The following is a 21692-nucleotide window of genomic DNA, read 5'->3' as shown; positions in this document are numbered from 1 at the left end:
AGTTTGCATGTTCTCCCCGTGTCTGCGTGGGTTTCCTCTGGGCGCTCCGGTTTCTTCCCACAGTCCAAAGACATGCAGGTTAGGTGGATTGGTGATTCTAAATTGGCCCTAGTGTGTGGCTGGTGTGTGGGTGTGTTTGTGTGTATCCTGCGGTGGGTTGGCACCCTGTCTGGGATTGCTTCCTACCTTGTGCCCTGTGTTGGCTGGGATTGGCTCCAGCAGACTCCCGTGACCCTGTGTTCGGATTCAGCGGGTTGGAAAATGGATGGATGGATATATATACAGTGGAACCTCGGTTTGTGAGCATAATTTGTTCCGGAAATGTGCTCGCAGTCCAAAGCACTCGTGTATTAAAGCAAATTTCCCCATAAGAAATAATGGAAACTTAGATGATTCGTTCCACAACCCAAAACTATTCATATAAAATGATTAATACAAAATATAAAGTAAAAATACATAAAACAAATTAACCTGCACTTTACCTTTAAAAAGAATCATGGCTGGTGTGAGTGAGTTTCTAAACTCTTGTGGGATTCCACCCAACGGGACGACACGTGGAAGAGTGTCCCAAAGCAATCGCAGTCTCCCAGCACTGTAGAAGTTCGCCGTTGATGGGCGATACAAGGAACAAGGAACATTATAAATGTGCAGGGCACAGTATTACTTGGCCACGAGCCTGCCTGACTGCTGTGTTTGTGTATAGGAGAGTGGCAGATTCCGCTACAATAAATAATCGCGCTGTTGCTGTTTCAAGCTGAATAATGCTGCCGTTGCTAAAGTACTGAGACTGAGCTTCGTGTTTAGGGGTGCAAGATGGAGACTCACACATCACAGCGTGCACACACACAGTCACAATGCTGTAGTAAACAGTATACGCGCGTATGGATGTTGACTATATGAGTGAGGCACGCCGACTAAGACGGAAAATAGGAGACGATTGCCCACAATCCCTCAGCAAGAGGGAGAGAGAAGAACCATCAGCTCAGTTGTGATCACATGACGCTCAGCAGACAAAGCGAATACATACTACTCGTATTGCAAGACCTCACTCGTTTATCAAGTCAAAAAATATAAAAAATTTTAGCTCATCTTGCAAAACACTCATAAACCAAGTTACTTGCAAACCGAGGTTCCACTGTATATTATATATATATATATATATATATATATATATATACATACACACACTGGCGCCTAGAATGACGTCACTTCCTGTTCCGGTGACTAGGATGGCGTCACTTCTGGCGCTGCCACCTCAATTGACATCACTTCCTGTTCCGGCACCTAGATTGGTGTCAGAAGACGGTCACTTCCAGTTCCCCTACGTCACTTCCGGTCTGGCTATTTAAAACCACCATCTTTACAATCCATGATCAGTTCTGTTTTGGACTCAGTCTTGTGAACATCTCTGTTCCTTTCAAAGCCTTTGCAGCCATGGATATTATATCCAAACCTTTTTAAGTGTGTCGAGTCTGATCTTTTTACTATATATATATAAACAACAACAACAAAACATTTGGTGTCAATGCCCAGATGTAATGTCATTTGGGATCAACAAGAGGGAGGGAATGTCAGATGAAGAAAGGCAACAAGAGGCACAAAGAAAGAGATGTAAGGAATAGAGTGTCCGATTAACAAAGGCAACAAGTACCACAAAGACAGAGGCATATAAAGGGCTAGAATGTCTGATGAACTATGGCAACAAGAAGCACAAAAAAGATGGCTGTAAGAGCTAGAATGTCCGATGAACAAAAGCCGCAAGACACACTGTGATCAAAACAGACATACTTACCATAGTAAAACTGGTGTTTCACTATGCTAGTTCCTATACATTACAACACCAAACAGTCCACAGGTGTCGGAAATGTTACCTTGATGGTTTGATCGGGACAAAAAGTTGTGCCCATGCCCTGAATGTTTTCAAAATCTCTGAAAGCTGATTTCATTAGACAGCATATCAAAACACCCATTAATAAATCTCACGTTACTCATGTCGCATAATCCATATGTGAAGTTATCCACTTTTATGCTTACAATGTCTCAAACATATGTATTTTTACTAAGATACTGACAGCATAAATCATTTTACAGCTTACCACCAAATAATTTCAAAGTATTCCAGTTGATGATAGGAATATAAATGTAATGACTGGAGGCAGATCTTCAATTCAAATGCTGGTTTGGATCTGAGCATGTTCCAATTTAATACACAAGAAGGTTTTCCTCAAGTGATTTATTTAACAATATTTTAGCATAAATGCATGTGTGTTGGACATTGGGAGCAAAGACCAAATGACTTCACAAGTGAACTATGCAACATGTGTAACTTGAGATTTTTTCATGAGCATTTTGATATTGTTTGCTGTTGTTCAACTGTTGGTCCCAATTGACTTACATTGTATAAGACTTTTTTTTATCTCTGTCTGCATGAAAATATGAGATCAAAAGTTTTTTTAAACTACATGGGGTAAGTAACATATTAAATAAAAACCCACACACATTTTTGGTGGAATATTCCTTTAAATCACAATGACCTCAGTGGTTTGGCTCAGCTGACATCCTCCCCTTCTTTGTCATCAGCATCAATTTCTACATCTGTGGCATGATACTTATGATTCATTTTTATAAGTATTTAGAACTTGTAGCCTTTTATTTATTAGTTATTTATAGGCTACCTTTTTCAAATGAAATGATTACCTAAATATACAGTAAATATGCATTATTTGACTAAATTAAAAAAATTGTTATTTGTTTAAACGGAATAAGTACCTTAAGCTTTTGGTAGGGAAGTGGTTTATTAATTTGTTTAAATAAAAACAATGAACCACAACAATCCTTCTTTTAAACCCAGTCCCAGACTTACTGGCACACTTCAACTAAAATTACCGTAAAAGTGATAATAAAAATAACTTAAAAACATTACATTCTGCTCTTTCCCCTTAAGCCAACACTGGATATCAGATGGGTACATAGAGCTCTGCTCTGTAACGATGTGCCCATGAAACAAGTCCAAAACAGGTAATTTCTTGACAATGTAACTATAAGAGGTAAACTAGTACAAACAGAGCTCAGTGCTGGGCATTTGCATAGAATGCTATGGTGTGCAACATTACACTGGAAAAGCCATTATGTGTTCTCTAAAGGAATGTACATGAGTTTACAAAACAAAAACACTTTGTTCTGAAACTGTAACAATGCAGTTATAATTTCGTTACGCGTTATTTGTGGGGTGAGGCATTGTACCAGCTGGTTCTGCAGCCTTCTGTATCTTACTGTCGACTCCAGCTGCTTGCTGCTTTGCCTCCCTTTCTGTATGGAGCCACATGTTCTCTCTCTGCTCAGGTGGGTATCCTCCAGAAATCCCATTTTATTGAAACTTTGAATTTAACCAGTTTGAGGGTGTGTGTGATTGCGCCCTGTGATAGGCTGGAGTTTGGGCTTTCAGTTTTTGCTGCCAGTGTATGTTCTGCCAAACAAACATTTTCTCCAGGAACACAGAGGTCTAAAAAAATTAATTGAATTTTTATTGTTTTATTTCATTTACTATCACAACCTGAAATAGAAATCTAAGCATAAGGCATTTGTCTTCATCACTGCTAAGAAAATTTTTTGCATTTTAAAGGATCCTGACAGTGACTAACATACTGTACATAATGTATTCCTTAAATGAATCCAATGTCAAAGTCTCAAACTTATGGTACCATTTCTGAGCTAATGGCAGCGGGAGAGTTGTTCCCCTATGAGTTTCGAGTATATTATTATGGAGTCCTACACTCCAAGTTTGAACAGGCACTCGAGGGGATAAAAAAACTTAGGTTTTCGGGAGATGTTATGAATGGGCACTTTGATGTTCTCATTCCCTACACTTACATGCCTGACGTACACATGGAGCGCACACAAATTGAGGATAAAAGCTGGTCGCCTTAAAAGGCGGGTGAGCCTAGTAATATAATAAGGACCTAGCTAAGAGATTAAGACTCTAATTCTACACTGTTGTATGGAGACTACATGGAAATAAATTGCTTTTCTTTAAACTCTAAGTGTTACATTTTTTAAAGTTTTCAGTATTGGAAAGAAAGCTGCATTAACTTTGTATAATAGTATTTGTTACAGTACGGCCCGGTGACGCACGTATGGCAGTCGAAGCGGCCCACCAATGGTAGTGAGTTTGACATGCCTGATGTAAGGAATAGAGTGTCCGATTAACAAAGGCAACAAGTACCATAAAGAAAGAGGCATATAAAGGGCTAGAATGTCTGATGAACTATGGCAACAAGAAGCACAAAAAAGATGGCTGTAAGGGCTAGAATGTCCGATGAACAAAAGCCTCAAGACGCACTGTGATCAATACAGACATACTTACCATTGTAAAACTGGTGTTTCACTATGCTAGTTCCTATACATTACAACACCAAACAGTCCACAGGTGTTGGAGATGTTACCTGGATGGTTTGATCGGGACAAATAAGTTGTGCCCATGCCCTGAATGTTTTCAAAAGCTGATTTCATTAGACAACATATCAAAACACCCATTAATAAATCTCACGTTACTCATGTTGCATAATCCATATGTGAAGTTATCCACTTTTATGCTTACAATGTCTCAAACATATGTATTTTTACTAAGATACTGACAGCATAAATCATTTTACAGCTTACCACCAAATAATTTCAAAGTATTCCAGTTGATGATAGGAATATAAATGTAATGACTGGAGGCAGATCTTCAATTCAAATGCTGGTTTGGATCTGAGCATGTTCCAATTTAATTCACAAGAAGGTTTTCCTCAAGTGATTTATTTAACAATATTTTAGCATAAATGCATGTGTGTTGGACATTGGGAGCAAAGACCAAATGACTTCACAAGTGAACTATGCAACATGTGTAACTTGAGATTTTTTCATGAGCATTTTGATATTGTTTGCTGTTGTTCAACTGTTGGTCCCAATTGACTTACATTGTATAAGACTTTTTTTTTATCTCTGTCTGCATGAAAATATGAGATCAAAAGTTTTTTTAAACTACATGGGGTAAGTAACATATTAAATAAAAACCCACACACATTTTTGGTGGAATATTCCTTTAAATCACAATGACCTCAGTGGTTTGGCTCAGCTGACATCCTCCCCTTCTTTGTCATCAGCATCAATTTCTACATCTGTGGCATGATACTTATGATTCATTTTTATAAGTATTTAGAACTTGTAGCCTTTTATTTATTAGTTATTTATAGGCTACCTTTTTCAAATGAAATGATTACCTAAATATACAGTAAATATGCATTATTTGACTAAATTAAAAAAATTGTGATTTGTTTAAACGGAATAAGTACCTTAAGCTTTTGGTAGGGAAGTGATTTATTCATTTGTTTAAATAAAAACAATGAACCACAACAATCCTTCTTTTAAACCCAGTCCCAGACTTACTGGCACACTTCAACTAAAATTACAGTAAAAGTGATAATAAAAATAACTTAAAAACATTACATTCTGCTCTTTCCCCTTAAGCCAACACTGGATATCAGATGGGTACATACAGCTCTGCTCTGTAACGATGTGCCCATGAAACAAGTCCAAAACAGGTAATTTCTTGACAATGTAACTATAAGAGGTAAACTAGTACAAACAGAGCTCAGTGCTGGGAGTTTGCATAGAATGCTATGGTGTGCAACATTACACTGGAAAAGCCATTAGATGTTCTCTAAAGGAATGTACATGAGTTTACAAAGCAAAAACACTTTGTTCTGAAACTGTAACAATGCAGTTACAATTTCGTTACGCGTTATTTGTGGGGTGAGGCATTGTACCAGCTGGTTCTGCAGCCTTCTGTATCTTACTGTCGACTCCAGCTGCTTGCTGCTTTGCCTCCCTTTCTGTATGGAGCCACATGTTCTCTCTCTGCTCAGGTGGGTATCCTCCAGAAATCCCATTTTATTGAAACTTTGAATTTAACCAGTTTGAGGGTGTGTGTGATTGCGCCCTGTGATAGGCTGGAGTTTGGGCTTTCAGTTTTTGCTGCCAGTGTATGTTCTGCCAAACAAACATTTTCTCCAGGAACACAGAGGTCTAAAAAAATTAATTGAATTTTTATTGTTTTATTTCATTTACTATCACAACCTGAAATAGAAATCTAAGCATTAAGGCATTTGTCTTCATCACTGCTAAGAAAATTTTTTGCATTTTAAAGGATCCTGACAGTGACTAACATACTGTACATAATGTATTCCTTAAATGAATCCAATGTCAAAGTCTCAAACTTATGGTACCATTTCTGAGCTAATGGCAGCGGGAGAGTTGTTCCCCTATGAGTTTCAAGTATATTATTATGGAGTCCTACACTCCAAGTTTGAACAGGCACTCGAGGGGATAAAAAAACTTAGGTTTTCGGGAGATGTTATGAATGGGCACTTTGATGTTCTCATTCCCTACACTTACATGCCTGATGTACACATGGAGCGCACACAAATTGAGGATAAAAGCTGGTCGCCTTAAAAGGCGGGTGAGCCTAGTAATATAATAAGGACCTAGCTAAGAGATTAAGACTCTAATTCTACACTGTTGTATGGAGACTACATGGAAATAAATTGCTTTTCTTTAAACTCTAAGTGTTACATTTTTTAAAGTTTTCAGTATTGGAAAGAAAGCTACATTAACTTTGTATAATAGTATAATAGTATTTGTTACAGTACGGCCTGCTGACGCACGTATGGCAGTCGAAGCGGCCCACCAATGGTAGTGAGTTTGACATGCCTGATGTAAGGAATAGAGTGTCCGATTAACAAAGGCAACAAGTACCATAAAGAAAGAGGCATATAAAGGGCTAGAATGTCTGATGAACTATGGCAACAAGAAGCACAAAAAAGATGGCTGTAAGGGCTAGAATGTCCGATGAACAAAAGCCTCAAGACGCACTGTGATCAATACAGACATACTTACCATTGTAAAACTGGTGTTTCACTAAGCTAGTTCCTATACATTACAACACCAAACAGTCCACAGGTGTTGGAGATGTTACCTGGATGGTTTGATCGGGACAAATAAGTTGTGCCCATGCCCTGAATGTTTTCAAAAGCTGATTTCATTAGACAACATATCAAAACACCCATTAATAAATCTCACGTTACTCATGTCGCATAATCCATATGTGAAGTTATCCACTCGTATGCTTACAATGTCTCAAACATATGTATTTTTACTAAGATACTGACAGCATAAATCATTTTACAGCTTACCACTAAATAATTTCAAAGTATTCCACTTGATGATAGGAATATAAATGTAATGACTGGAGGCAGATCTTCAATTCAAATGCTGGTTTGGATCTGAGCATGTTCCAATTTAATTCACAAGAAGGTTTTCCTCAAGTGATTTATTTAACAATATTTTAGCATAAATGCATGTGTGTTGGACATTGGGAGCAAAGACCAAATGACTTCACAAGTGAACTATGCAACATGTGTAACTTGAGATTTTTTCATGAGCATTTTGATATTGTTTGCTGTTGTTCAACTGTTGGTCCCAATTGACTTACATTGTATAAGAATTTTTTTTTATCTCTGTATGCATGAAAATATGAAATCAAAAGTTTTTTTAAACTACATGGGGTAAGTAACATATTAAATAAAAACCCACACACATTTTTGGTGGAATATTCCTTTAAATCACAATGACCTCAGTGGTTTGGCTCAGCTGACGTCCTCCCCTTCTTTGTCATCAGCATCATTTTCTACATCTGTGGCATGATACTTATGATTCATTTTTATAAGTATTTAGAACTTGTAGCCTTTTATTTATTAGTTATTTATAGGCTACCTTTTTCAGTGAAATGATTACCTAAATATACAGTAAATATGCATTATTTGACTAAATTAAAAAAATTGTGATTTGTTTAAACGGAATAAGTACCTTAAGCTTTTGGTAGGGAAGTGATTTATTCATTTGTTTAAATAAAAACAATGAACCACAACAATCCTTCTTTTAAACCCAGTCCCAGACTTACTGGCACACTTCAACTAAAATTACCGTAAAAGTGATAATAAAAATAACTTAAAAACATTACATTCTGCTCTTTCCCCTTAAGCCAACACTGGATATCAGATGGGTACATAGAGCTCTGCTCTGTAACAATGTGCCCATGAAACAAGTCCAAAACAGGTAATTTCTTGACAATGTAACTATAAGAGGTAAACTAGTACAAACAGAGCTCAGTGCTGGGCGTTTGCATAGAATGCTATGGTGTGCAACATTACACTGGAAAAGCCATTATGTGTTCTCTAAAGGAATGTACATGAGTTTATAAAGCAAAAACACTTTGTTCTGAAACTGTAACAATGCAGTTACAATTTCGTTACGCGTTATTTGTGGGGTGAGGCATTGTACCAGCTGGTTCTGCAGCCTTCTGTATCTTACTGTCGACTCCAGCTGCTTGCTGCTTTGCCTCCCTTTCTGTATGGAGCCACATGTTCTCTCTCTGCTCAGGTGGGTATCCTCCAGAAATCCCATTTTATTGAAACTTTGAATTTAACCAGTTTGAGGGTGTGTGTGATTGCGCCCTGTGATAGGCTGGAGTTTGGGCTTTCAGTTTTTGCTGCCAGTGTATGTTCTGCCAAACAAACATTTTCTCCAGGAACACAGAGGTCTAAAAAAATTAATTGAATTTTTATTGTTTTATTTCATCTACTATCACAACCTGAAATAGAAATCTAAGCATTAAGGCATTTGTCTTCATCACTGCTAAGAAAATTTTTTGCATTTTAAAGGATCCTGACAGTGACTAACATACTGTACATAATATATTCCTTAAATGAATCCTTTGTCACCATGTGTACATTTGGATCCTGTAATAACCCTCTCCCCGGTCTTTCCTTATTATTGCTGGGACAGACTTTACTCACTATGATTAAAAACAGGAAACAGCAAATATAAAAATGGATAGATGGATACCGTAGATCAAAATGTCTTTCACAGTGATAATCACGGCAATCAGTTAAGCACTGCACATCCTACCCCTTTAATGCCTTCTTTAAGCATCTGAAGTCTCTAGGACACAGAAACATGAAGTGTTTCACCGAATTGTGAGAGTAATGGTGGCACAGCTGGTATTGTTGCTGGTTCCAAGTGTGCTGACTTATTTTGTGTGGAATGCACATGTTCTGTACAAGTTCACGTAAGGTTCTTGCAGGTACGACTGTTTACTGTCACAATTTCAACATGCAGTCAGGTTGACTAGGAACAGGAAATTGCAGTTGGCTCAGTTAATCACCTTGAAGAAAACAGAGTTAGGGTGCATTGTAATAATGACTCAGAAGAATGTTTTCAAGTTATTAAGTAAGATAAGTCACCTCCAGGCAAGTAAGGAACTATTTAGTGGTTAGGTTCATTTGACAATAGGGGTTTAACTTATTTATTTTTTTATTTTAAATGTATTTTTTATCTAATTGCATTCATTTTCCCTCTGTTTTCACTATTTTGTGTATGCCAAAAATAAATACAGTAGTCACTGGCCTTTTTACACCCTGCACCAGGTTGGTGCCATTTCCATGGATTGTTCCTGGTTTGCATCCTATGCTTTTTTTGGGATGGGCTCTAGCTTGTGTGACCCTGCCCTGGATAAGTGGGTTAAGAAAATGGATGGATGGTCTGCATTCATTTTCTGGCCCTTACATTCATATAGTATTTAAGGCAGACTGCCACAAAGGGGCAATGCTATTTATAATCCAAGTATCTGCCTTTACCCTATTTGTCTCACAACAAATATATTGTATCCTCGCTGAAATGTAATGCTACCTGATGCAGTCTTCATGGTAGCTGTTTTCTGTGCAGATGATTGCTGCATGAATATCTTCTCTTGCCAGAGCGTCATCAAGGGATATCTGCTTCAGTCCTTGCTGATCTTCTAGAGTTCTCCTGCACAGAAACAGAAACATGATAATTCAAAAATGCCTGCTCACAGTCTTGTGCAAGTCTGATTAGATATAAAGTGTTGCTCTGTCTAACAGGCGGGGCTGCTTCAGTGTCTGTTCTAATAACTTTAAGCCCATTCACACCCCTGAAATGCTGCTCACTAGAGTACTGTTGCCTCAACTCTCTTCTGCTTGTGCTCAACCAAAAGTCACTCCTTTGAAAAACTTTGCCTATAGCCATCAAGAAGTGCTATATGTAAACCAAAGAATATTTTCCATGTCAGATCTCATACATATTGTTTTATTGATTGCACAAGATAAGACAGTCAGTCATTTTCTAACCCATTTAGACCCAATAGGGTCGTGGAGGAATGCTGGAGCATATCCCAGCTAGCACAGGGCGCCACATAGCAAACACAAACACACACACACCAAGCACACAGTAGGGCCAAAATAGAATAGCCAATTCAGCTAACCTGCATGTGTTTGGACTGTGGGAGGAAACCGGAGCACACAGAAGAAACCCATGCAGATATGGGGAGAACATGCAAGCTCCACGCAGGGAGGACTTGGGACATGAATCCTGGCCACCTTACTATTAGGCAGCAGTGCTACCAATGCACCATCATGCCATCCTCTGATTAAACAGTATGAGCCCATCTATACACATTTTTAAAACATGCTGCCCAGCAGAATAATATTTAGCACAGAGTTCAAATTTTTATTAATGTCTAACTTTAAAAAAATGCAAGGGACCTTTATGGACTACTCTTTGCTTAGGAGCATTTAAAACTTCAAAAATCAGGTAAAACCTTTTGTTAAGAGAAAAAGTGACAGCAGTTTCATTCATAAGGCCAGTTTATGATGTTTTTGTTTGTGTGACTCCACATTTGTACATTTCTTACGGTAGAAAATGTTGACAAGAAAAAAAAGGACTTGACTTGGGCTGTGCCTGAGCTTTTTCATTTGTGAATGACCTAGGAAGTGTCCAGTAGGTGTGTGTGTGTGTGTGTGTCAGGGCTTGCAGTAAGAGGGAAGTTTAAAAAGGCATTCTCTCTTTGCCATTTTTTACTCCTGAAGAGAAGTAGACCCAATGTTGACCAGAAGAGAGCACATCAAAATGATGACCTGAAGAGAGCTGACCAGAAAGAATTGAGTGCAAATACAAGTTCATGTGCCACCTGAAACTACACATCTAGCATTATCAGGATGTATGGTTTGGTTTACAAAGCCGCATTCTATTTGCTTTATATGGCACTAGTAATAAAAAAGTATTATCTACAATACATAATTAAAGATGTAAGTTCTTCTCCTGCCTGTTCATTTTACTCTGTCAAGTTGATTGGGGTCAAAGGTGTAGAAGGGAAGGGGGAAGTGCTGAACTACAATACCGGACAGTGTGGTACAAGTATGGAATTTAAGAAATTCTTGTAAAGTCTACATAATAAAGAGTACAATGGGGACACTGCAACAACACATCAATAACTTTTTTATTATTTTGTGTTATTAGCAGCATCCAGGCCAAATCCTGAAGTCTTTCTGAGCAGAGGTGTAAAGAGACGCACAAAAAGAGCCTTATGAGTAATTCTCATCTGTGATGTGGAGACAACACCCCAAGCCCTTCTTTTCCCATGTTGTTTGTGTCTTTTCGTGCTTATCTGACTCTGTTAAGTCGCAGCATTAATTATGCAGAGGTCATGTGACAGGAGGGACAAGAGAAATAATAGAGAACTGCTGCAACATTAGGGGCACCACAGTCCTCCAAAACCCTTCTAGCACCATGTGCCCTCTAGCAAATAGGGATTACTGAATCTGGCATCTCCTCACTGGCCTTACTCTGTCTACTGGAAGTGGCTTGGGCAACCCTGGTAGCAGCAGGGTGGCCCACCATCTAGTGTCAGGGGGCGTAGAGTTGACTACACACTGTATCATACTTCCCTCCAGGCTGCTTCTGTTCTCTTCCTATTGCATTTCTGGGGCACACAACTTGATTTCCCCACTAGAATACTGTATAGAGCTAGTCCTGGGGGTGCTCTCAGGAGTAGGGATAAGAGATCTGGAATTAATGGTGACCTTAGGACCCTTAAAGTTTACCCACAGCTCCAGACCTCTGGGGCTTTAACAGGTGTGGTGTGCCTGCTGAAGCATCTGTCACTCTGTAGTTCATGTTCTTTATCCTGCTTTACGCTTCAATGAAACCCCACACAACACCAGAAAAACCTAACAAGTGTGACCAAAATTAATATTAAAAATATTTTATTTATTTAAGCAGAAAACAAAATATAATTAGAGAGGATTAAATGAATGTAATACAATATGTAACAAGCTAACTTATCTAACATATACAGTAGCCTCTTTAGTACAGTTGAGTGTTGCAATGGCAAATTTAAGAATATTTAGATGGAATTTTTTCTGCTCCTGTACAATGTAATATGCTGAAATTACTTAATTTATGATTATTTACCCTGTCTTAAATTGACTGAGGTTTTTGATTTTCTTGAGAGATCACATTAAATACGTTAACAAGATGTGCCTGTGTTCATTTCAAATCTGCCTGTGCTCAGTTGTATGACTGTACAATAAATATCACTGGCTTTGAGAACTAAAACAGCAGATCAGATCAATCATGTTGTCATGAAGGCCAGAGAGCTGTCCATGAAATTTCAAGATGAAACTTTTAGGAAAACAAAACCTGGTAATAAAAAACTGGCAAAGCTTTGAAACTTATTTGGGGCACCAGAAACATCATTGTAACAAATCTGAAAAAATGTCCAAATCTAGACATTACTAAAATCAGGTTGTCTTGCCAAATGGACCAACCAGACAAGAAGGTTAACAGTCAGAGAAGTGACTAAGAGGCCAGCTATACCACTGCTCATCATTGGATGAAGTGGGAGAAACTGTTCAAACATCAACGATTTCTTTAGTGCTTCATGGATTCTGTCTCTGTGGGAGAATGGCTAGAATAAAGTCACTGCTGAGAAAGGCCGTCATTAAGGTACGCCTGAAGTTTGCTAGAAGCCAAGCGACAAAATCTCAAACCTTCTGTCAGAAAATTTTGGGGTTTCATGACACCACAGCTGAACATATGAAACTTGACAAACAAGAGAAGACCATTCTGTCCATCGAGTTTGTTTATTTAGCTAATAGCCAAGCAGTCCCAATATACCATATCATACCACTTTTTAAACGTGCTTATTCCTGAGCAGGGTCACCTGGGAGCTGGAACCTAACTTGGCAAGCATAGGGCATAAAGTAGGAACAATTGCTGCACAGGCCGACAGCCAATCACAGAGTAAGCACACACACACACACCACAGCCGATTTAGCATCGCCAATCCTCCAAACATACATGTCTTTGTTCTGTCAGAGGAAACCCACACAGACATTGGAGAACATGTAGACTACATACAGGGAAGACCTGGGACGTGATGGTTTCCTTACTGCGAGGCAGCAGCACTACCACAGTACCACTTTGCCGCCCATCTCAATTTCTCATCCAAATACTTCTTAAAGGTTACCAAGGTTTATGTTTCAACTACAGGTTTTGGTAATTGGTTCCAGTGCTTCAGTCCTAAATACATTTCTCCTTAATTTTCATTGGTGTCCTTGAGAATGTGAATCATCATTTAGTTGAAAGAACTTCACTGGATTTACTTTATCAATGCCTGTCTTTGAGAATTTTTGGCCTGGATTAGGTATCCCCACAGTCTCCTTTGCTCAAGTATAAACAGGTTTCAGAGTACAGCATGTCCGTAAGTCCTGGAAAACGCTTCAGGTGTTGCTCTTTCTTATAGTGTGGTGACCAGAATTGCAGTCTCACAATTGCATTAGACAGTCTGAGCATAATGCCTCATTATATATTCAAAGCTCCTTGAGCTCCTTAGACCAAAATTAAAGTACTTTGTTTGGAGGAAAATTAAGGCAGCTGAATCCTTTACTTGCTATGAAACATGGCGGTGCTCTTCAGACTGCTCTTCAGCAGGAGGAACTAGCAAATGTGTTCCCTTCAAGGACAACATGGATATAGCCAATACCAGCAAATCCTTGAGAAGAACCTGTTTGATATTTGCATTTAGGGCAAATATTATTATTTTAAGCAGGACAATGGCCCAAAGTGCACATTTATGCCTGCTAAAGACTGAAAGGAAAGCTTGGCATTCTAGAATAACCAACTAGAATGCAAACTGGATTCAAATTCATTGTGGAGATACAAATGTTCTTGAATACAAAAATATTCCCTGAAACATACATATGTTGAATATATAGTGTTAGTGGAATTAGGACGTGTAGCAGGAACAAAATGTGAAAAAACATAAGGAGGTCAATGCTTTCTGAAAACACTGCCTTGAGAATAAATCCTTAGCAATGACTTTATTTTTTTTCTTATTGTTGGGCTCTATATAACTCATATATCATCACTCGCAGAGTAAAGAATAAATAAACAGCATATTCTAACCTGGAAACAAAGCCTTTAGGGATCATTTTCTCAGAGGCAGTGGACGGAAGTGGATTGACAAGATCTCGTATTCTCACACGTCCAGCTATTCCAACCCCAACGACAACTGTGCCAAACATATTCTTTATCTGAAAAGATATCTGGAACAACAAATACAATGATTAAAATATCGAACACTCTACAAAGAACATTTTTAACTGAAGTTGATTATCAGAAATCAGTAACTAGCACCATACACTTGACAACACCCCAGAACACATTTTGCACACCTTAAGCATAATGCATTAATAAGCCATTTGTCACAGTTGTTTCATGGTCCAGCCATTCTTTAATAATAATATTTCAACAGAGGATTGGGGTAGCCTTGCGTGTGAGGCATGAATCAGCCCTTGTCTGGTTTCCAGCCATTTGCTTAGCACTTAGCATCATTCTAAACCAATTAAGGGTCTCCAATCAAATCAACGTGTTTTTTTTATTAAAACAAGATAAAATGATTAAATCCAAAATAAGTAAGCATAGCTGAAGACCCTTATTCTGCTGGTCACTTTTACAGTAAATTTCCCAGATTGTCTTCAGCTTAAACCTTGAAATTATTATACATTAAATGTAGAATAGTATCCAGCACTGAATGCATCTGTTCACCTCTAGCATCTTTTTTTTATGAAATTAAGAAATATGGCCAGTTCAATGTTAAACTTACAGTAAATATTAAATGCATTTCCAAGTCAGAGTCACTGAATCTAAACAAATTACTTAATAACACAAAACTCCTGTGTGTTGAGCTCTGCATAAAACTGGAGGCTCTCTGTCAAACTTGTAAGCTGCCTTCTCAAGCCATTTGCTACTTAAAGGAGTAGCTACACAATGTGGAAATCACAGAATGTAATCTTGCCTGCACGGTGCCCTCCCTAATGTTTGGGACAAAGACACATTTTTCCTTGATATGCTCCTCTGTTCCACAGAATAAAATTACAAATTAAATAATTCAGACATGAATAAAGTGCACATTGCAGAATTTAATTTAAGGGTATTTGGATTCATTTTGGTCACGCCATGTAGAAATGACAACTGTTTTTCTACAATGCCCCCCTATTTCAGGGGAGCATAATGCTTGGAACACAGCAATGGTAGGTATTTTAAAGCAGTTGTATTTAGTATTTTATTTCATATCACTTGCACATAATGACTGCTTGAAGTCTGTGATTCATAGACATCACCAGGTGCTGAGTATCTTCTCCAGTGATGCTCTGCCAAGCTTCCAACATAGCCATCTTCAGCTCTGGCTTGTTTCTGGAAGCTTATCTCCTTAAGTTTTGTCTTCAGCATATGGAGGCATCCTCAATTGGATTTAAATTGGGTGACTAGCTGAGCCATTCAAAAATTTTCCATTTTCCAACTCCTGTGTCCCTTTAGCGGTATGTTTCGGATTATCTTGTTTTAGGATGTTGAATTTGGAGGGTTTCACTGGAACTTGAGCAGATAAGATGTTTCTATACACCTCAGCACCATCAGCAGTTACGTCATCAATGAAGAGAAGTGTGCCAGTACCTGTGGCAGCCATAAATGCCCAAGCCAATAACACCCCCATCACCATGTTTGACAGTCAAAGTGGTATACTTTGGATCTTGGGCAGTTCCTTTATGTCTCCAGACTTTGCTCTTACCATCACTCTGATACAGGTTCATCTTTGTCTTGTCTGCCCACAAGACCTTTTTTCTAGAATTCCACTGGCTCTTTTAAGTATAAACTGTTTTTGGTGGCCAACTAGTGTGTATCTTGCAGTGTGGCCTCTGGATTTCTGTTCATGAAGGCTTTTGTAGATACTCAACTCCATGACACACACACACATCTGCCTCCTGAAGTCTTTTTCCTTTACCATAGTGAGGATTCTTCTGTCTTCAGCAGTGGAGGTCTTCCATGGCCTATCAGTCCCTTTGTGATTACTGAACTGACCAGTGTGTTTTTTCTTCTTAATGTTATTTGTGACAGTTGATTTAGGTAATACAGTAATCCCTCGCTATATCGCGCTTCGACTTTTGCAGCTTCACTATATAGCGGATTTTATATGTAAGCATATCTAAGTATATATTGTGGATTTTTTGCTGGTTCGTGAATTTCTGTGGACAATGGGTCTTTTTATTTCTGGTACATGCTTCCTCAGTTGGTTTGCCCAGTTGATTTCATACAAGGGACGCTATTGATGGATGGCTGAGAAGCTACCCAATCAGAGCACGCGGTTAAGTTCCTGGGTGCTGATTGGCTCAGCGATGGAGAGCAGCATTCAATTCCGATATACGTATCGTGATATACGATACGTATGTTTGTGTGTAGTATATAAACAGTGTGTTTACATACATAATTTCAACGAATCTTATCTAATATCTAAGAAAATATAAAGGGTTTATGCTGTATAACTGTGCGGGAAATGTTTATAAGAGTGTGGGAGAGTTTATAAGGGCTTCAAATATATAAAAATAACCATATAAACATATGGTTTTTACTTCATGGATTTTCACCTTTCGCAGGGGGATCTGGAACGCAACCCCCGTGATCGAGAAGGGATCACTGTACTAAAGTTTTACTGATGTCTCAAATAGTTATATTCTTGTTTTAAAGCCTCATAATGGTTTCTTTGACTTTCATTGGCACAGCTCTTGTCCTCATGTTGAACAAGGGCACCTGCAGACTCCAAACGGCAGAAGCAAGCTGAGGTATCTTATGCCTGCACTAATAAAAGAATGAGTAATCACAAGCACTTGTAATGCCAATTGTCCCAAATTGTATGGGGGCAATGTATTACAAGTGTTGTGATTTCTGCATGCTCTGACTGAAAATGTATGTAATACCCTTAAGCTAAAGTTTGTAACGTGCACTTTAGTCACATCTGAATTTTTTGATTTGTAAATTTAAACTGTGGAGCAGAGGGGTAAATAAGGAAAAACGTGTCTTTGTCCCAAACATTATGGAGGGCACTGTATATCATCAAACAGAAAAAATTGCACAAAAACTATTCTAACACTTCTTGACACTGACAAGCTCCTCAACTACTAGAAAATTATTAAAATCTTAAAAAGACTACAATCCAGGGTTTTCTCTTTTATTTTTCCTGCAGAAAAGCAAATGCACTACCACTTCATTCCAGTACAAAGCCTTGCACTTTCCTTACTTTAAATGCTTGTTCACCAGTCTGATATGCTATTTGGATGACTGACAAAATAAAAACAAAAACACTAAACTGCCAAGCCAGTTCTGTGGTGCACTAGCTAATACATCAGATTTAAAACCCCAAGGCTACTGATTCAGTTCTTACCTTCTGATTCATTCAGTGGCCTTGAGCCAGCCACCTAGCCAGACTATTGTCTATCCATTAAAATATGTTTTAATTATTGCACTATACATTTATACTTGAGGCAATTTTTTAATATAAAATGATGCAGTTATAAATAATAGATGCTTTTTAGTTGATGTGATGTAGTCACTTCATATTTTACAATAAGCAGGCCTATAGCTGAGGCACCTCACCATTCACCTGTCTCGTCTCTCTGAGGAAGTCATATAGCCACATTACATTCTAGTGACCTAGTATCTGAATGTATTGAAAAATACTTATTTTCACAGACTCCGGGATATTTGGATAGCCAGAAAAAGTTTAACAAGAGAAAGATATTGCGCACCTACAAAATAGAAGGTAGAAATTAAACAAGTTCATAGTCTCCTTCAACATTTTTATAGAGTATTGAGCACAATGTTCAATGGCACTCTATGCAGGGTTGGTTCCTGTCTCGTACCTGATGCTGGAAGGATGGGCTCTGGTACCCCACAACACTACCAACTGAATTAAACGAATGGATAGAATAGCTAAAAGAGTGCTAACACCTGTTTGTTTTCTGCTGCCTCACACCTCAGCACTCTTCGTGGCACTGCTCCAAAAGGAGAGGTTGGATTAAAGGTCTAGTGTGACTGCTTGTAAGGCAGCAAATGTGCGCTCACATCTAGATCTGTTTCAGTACAATATTAACTACTGAGACAATCACACATTTTGTAAAAGTTATTACTGTGTTTTCTCTGTCTTAACAGAAAGCTGTTTGTTGCGTATAATCCTCATTTCTCTACATTAAGTGTATTTCTGTTAGGAAGTATTAATAGTGAAATTATGACTGATTAATAAAACACAATGAGAGACAGGACACTAGGAAATGGAGTTATAGTTACTTTTAATACAGTTAATATAGTTAATTTTGTACATATTTTATAAGATTAATTAGTTAGCATTTTCCTAATTTCTTAGATTAACTTCCAAACTTTCAGTTCTTTTTGCTATTTGTTTTATTAGATTGTGTTTTCTTATTATTTTGTTAATTAAATTCAATAAACACTTGGTAAGTTACTTAACATACCCATGCTCCAATTGTTACAGATAAACTGAATATATGGCTCTGTGCCTGCAGGTGCTCTGTAAATAAGTTATTTCTCATATCATTATTAACAGAAATATTTGATGAATAACATGGTGTTGTCTAAAAACATAATAGATTAGTAAGTAAAACCTTAAATCTCTTTAATAATTTCAGGGTTGTGTGAAATGGCTTCATACCAGAACTATATTCCTTTCAACTGCAGTATGAAGGTATGCTAATTTGGGTTTTAAATTTAAATGAACAACTAAAAACAACATTTTGTACAATACTAGTCAAACTTCTACCAACAGTTAATTCCAACAAATGACCCAAGGCTAGGTATAAAAAACTACTGCTTCTTCCAGAATTTATTGTTTTGTTGTAACTACTACTGATGACTGCTGGCTGTTGTAAGCTAAGTTTATTTCTGGCAGCAGTCAAGTTGATTAATTGCAAATTAAGTTTTTCATGCTGACATTCACTTTAGTGCATGAACACGTATAACGCATTTGCTTGTACAGAGCTCACAGGCTGTTTCACAGGCAACAATTGAGTTTGGCTCAATAACACCCTTTAGAGACCACCAACTGACATATGAACCATTTGATTGAGGTGGAGGTGCCAGACATACTTACTTACCTTACCAATAAAACTGCTGCATAAAGAATAGTGAGTTAACTGAAAAAACTCCTAATTTTGGATGGTATCAAAGTGAATTAAACGATCATTTATAGATACATATTACCAAAAATGATTATTCATTTATTTTCTAAACTTGCTTTTCACCATTATGCCATCATACTTAGCACACTCACACTGGGTCACCAATTAGCCAATGCCCCTTTGGCATGATGGAGGAAGCAAGAATCCCCCCCAAGAACCCATGCACAAACAAGAGGAGAATGTGTACACTCTACATAGACAGTACCCAGGCTGGGTATTAAATATAAATTCCTGCAGTAATGAAGCAGCAGCTATACCTTTTACACCATACCACACTAGATGAACATACTTGCTTCCAAATCCTGGTTTATAATATTGTTTCATTTTTGACTGCATCTGATATGCTCCCCACAACCCTAAACTGGCTTAAGCAAACATGGTGACAAGAGTAAATATCCATCCATCCATTTTCCAACCCGCTGAATCCGAACACAGGGTCACGGGGGTCTGCTGGAGCCAATCCCAGCCAACACAGGGCACAAGGCAGGAAACAATCCCAGGCAGGGTGCCAACCCACCGCAGGACACACACAAACACACCCACACACCAAGCACACACTAGGGCCAGTTTAGAATCGCCAATCCACCTAACCAGCATGTCTTTGGACTGTGGGAGGAAACCGGAGCGCCCGGAGGAAACCCACGCAGACACGGGGAGAACATGCAAACTCCACGCAGGGAGGACCCGGGAAGCGAACCCAGGTCCCCAGATCTCCCAACTGCGAGGCAGCAGCGCTACCCACTGCGCCACCGTGCCGCCCAAGAGTAAATATTCATAATATAATGTCTCTTCATGACCCATATTAACATACTGTAGGAATTTTTGGGAGTACTAATCGGACCAGCTAAAAACCAGTTACAAACATAATATAACATAATAGCACGTCGGCTTCAAGCACCACAGAAAGACAATGTGATTTTTTTATTCCCTTCCAGAAAGTAGAGGAATGCAGTTTGCCAGGTCACATCTAACACATACAAGGAATAAGCAAAACAGCCTTGTCTGGGTCCTGGAATATAATTACCATGTGTCGCAGAAGCAAAACTACAAAAAAACTATCACTCTTTTATTCACTTTAACATTCAAATAGCATCTTAACATCCAAGTTAGAATTCTGCAAAGAAAAATTGTTCCACTCTCCAGGATCACATAATGCAGTAAAAGAGAAAAAATATCAAAGATAAAAAACTGAACTTTTGAGCCTTTATCACATGTGTCGCAATAGCCAAAGCATGGCATCCTAAATTTTTATTATTCCTAAAGAATAAATGTCCATGAGGTATACTGTACTACTTTACACTGAGCTTCCAGTTTATTAGGTACATCACGCCAACTTAGGTAATACTGGTTTGAGTCTGTGTCGAATGAGCAATTGCTCATGGAGTCCTGAATGAAGAACATTACCTGCTCTGTGAGGGAGCATCAGTTATGGCACTATGGCCATGTGGTGTGATCCCCCGTGGGTGATCTGGCTCAGTGGCTGGACCAAGCCCATGGGGACGCTCATGTAACACCTGGCTGTGGCAGATAGATGGTCATTTCCGGAGTGTGGGAGTGGACCACATGATTGCCTGGGGAGTTGCCAACCGGGATCCTGAGCTGTTTTGTTGTGTGGTGGATATGGCAACACGCTGTATCAGTGCATGTTCCCCAACCTGACCTGACCCCACCTTCACATAACTTTTACATTAAAACACATCATACATGACTTTGTAGGACAGACTGGCATTACTCATTTTGCTATACTTGCAAGATTCCAGCAAGAGTGTCAGTTTTATCTCCATAGGACCTCTGTGGATTGCATTCTCCAGGCCATATCTGATAAAATGATCACTCATCAAGTGACACCCTAGAAATGTCTTTTTCTGGTACCAGTCAAACATTTGGCTTGAACAAAGAACCATAACTCAACAAGTGGCAACCTTGATGGACAAACCTTTACCAACTCTCAACCAAAAACATTATGTACACCTAATAAACCAATGGCAAGAGGTCTACTGCTTATCTTTAAAAGACATTACACATACACCAGATCTGCTCTCTCTATGAAGCTCACTGCCCATCCTGCCTGTAATTTCTGCTCTCTGTAGTAGGAACACCATTGCCTATTGGGTGCAGCAATAGCTGAAGTGATCCCTTTTACTCCAAAAGGCGATCTAGGGCTGGACTGGAAGGGTGGAAGAATTTTCTGTGTTGGAGTTGGATAAAGGA

General features: G+C 38.5%; 1 protein-coding gene across 3 annotated transcripts in view; it reads right to left on the bottom strand.

Annotated features, from left to right (window-relative positions):
- Positions 1-21692, bottom strand: part of blvra (biliverdin reductase A) — a 46319-nt gene that overhangs the window by 14642 nt on the left and 9985 nt on the right. For all 3 annotated transcript variants that reach the window (XM_028804058.2, XM_028804057.2, XM_051929088.1), the window contains exons 2-3: positions 14362-14501; positions 9787-9906 (exon numbers count right to left, since the gene is read on the bottom strand). In XM_028804058.2, coding sequence (XP_028659891.1) covers positions 9787-9906; positions 14362-14480 — 239 coding nt within the window. In that variant the 5' untranslated portion in view covers positions 14481-14501. The remainder of the gene's footprint in view (positions 1-9786; positions 9907-14361; positions 14502-21692) is intronic.

The sequence above is a fragment of the Erpetoichthys calabaricus genome, chromosome 6 (genome assembly GCF_900747795.2).
Source record: "Erpetoichthys calabaricus chromosome 6, fErpCal1.3, whole genome shotgun sequence".
Lineage (NCBI taxonomy): Eukaryota > Metazoa > Chordata > Cladistia > Polypteriformes > Polypteridae > Erpetoichthys > Erpetoichthys calabaricus.
Note: the sequence above shows the minus strand (reverse complement) of the source record. Positions and strands in the feature narration are given on the sequence as shown.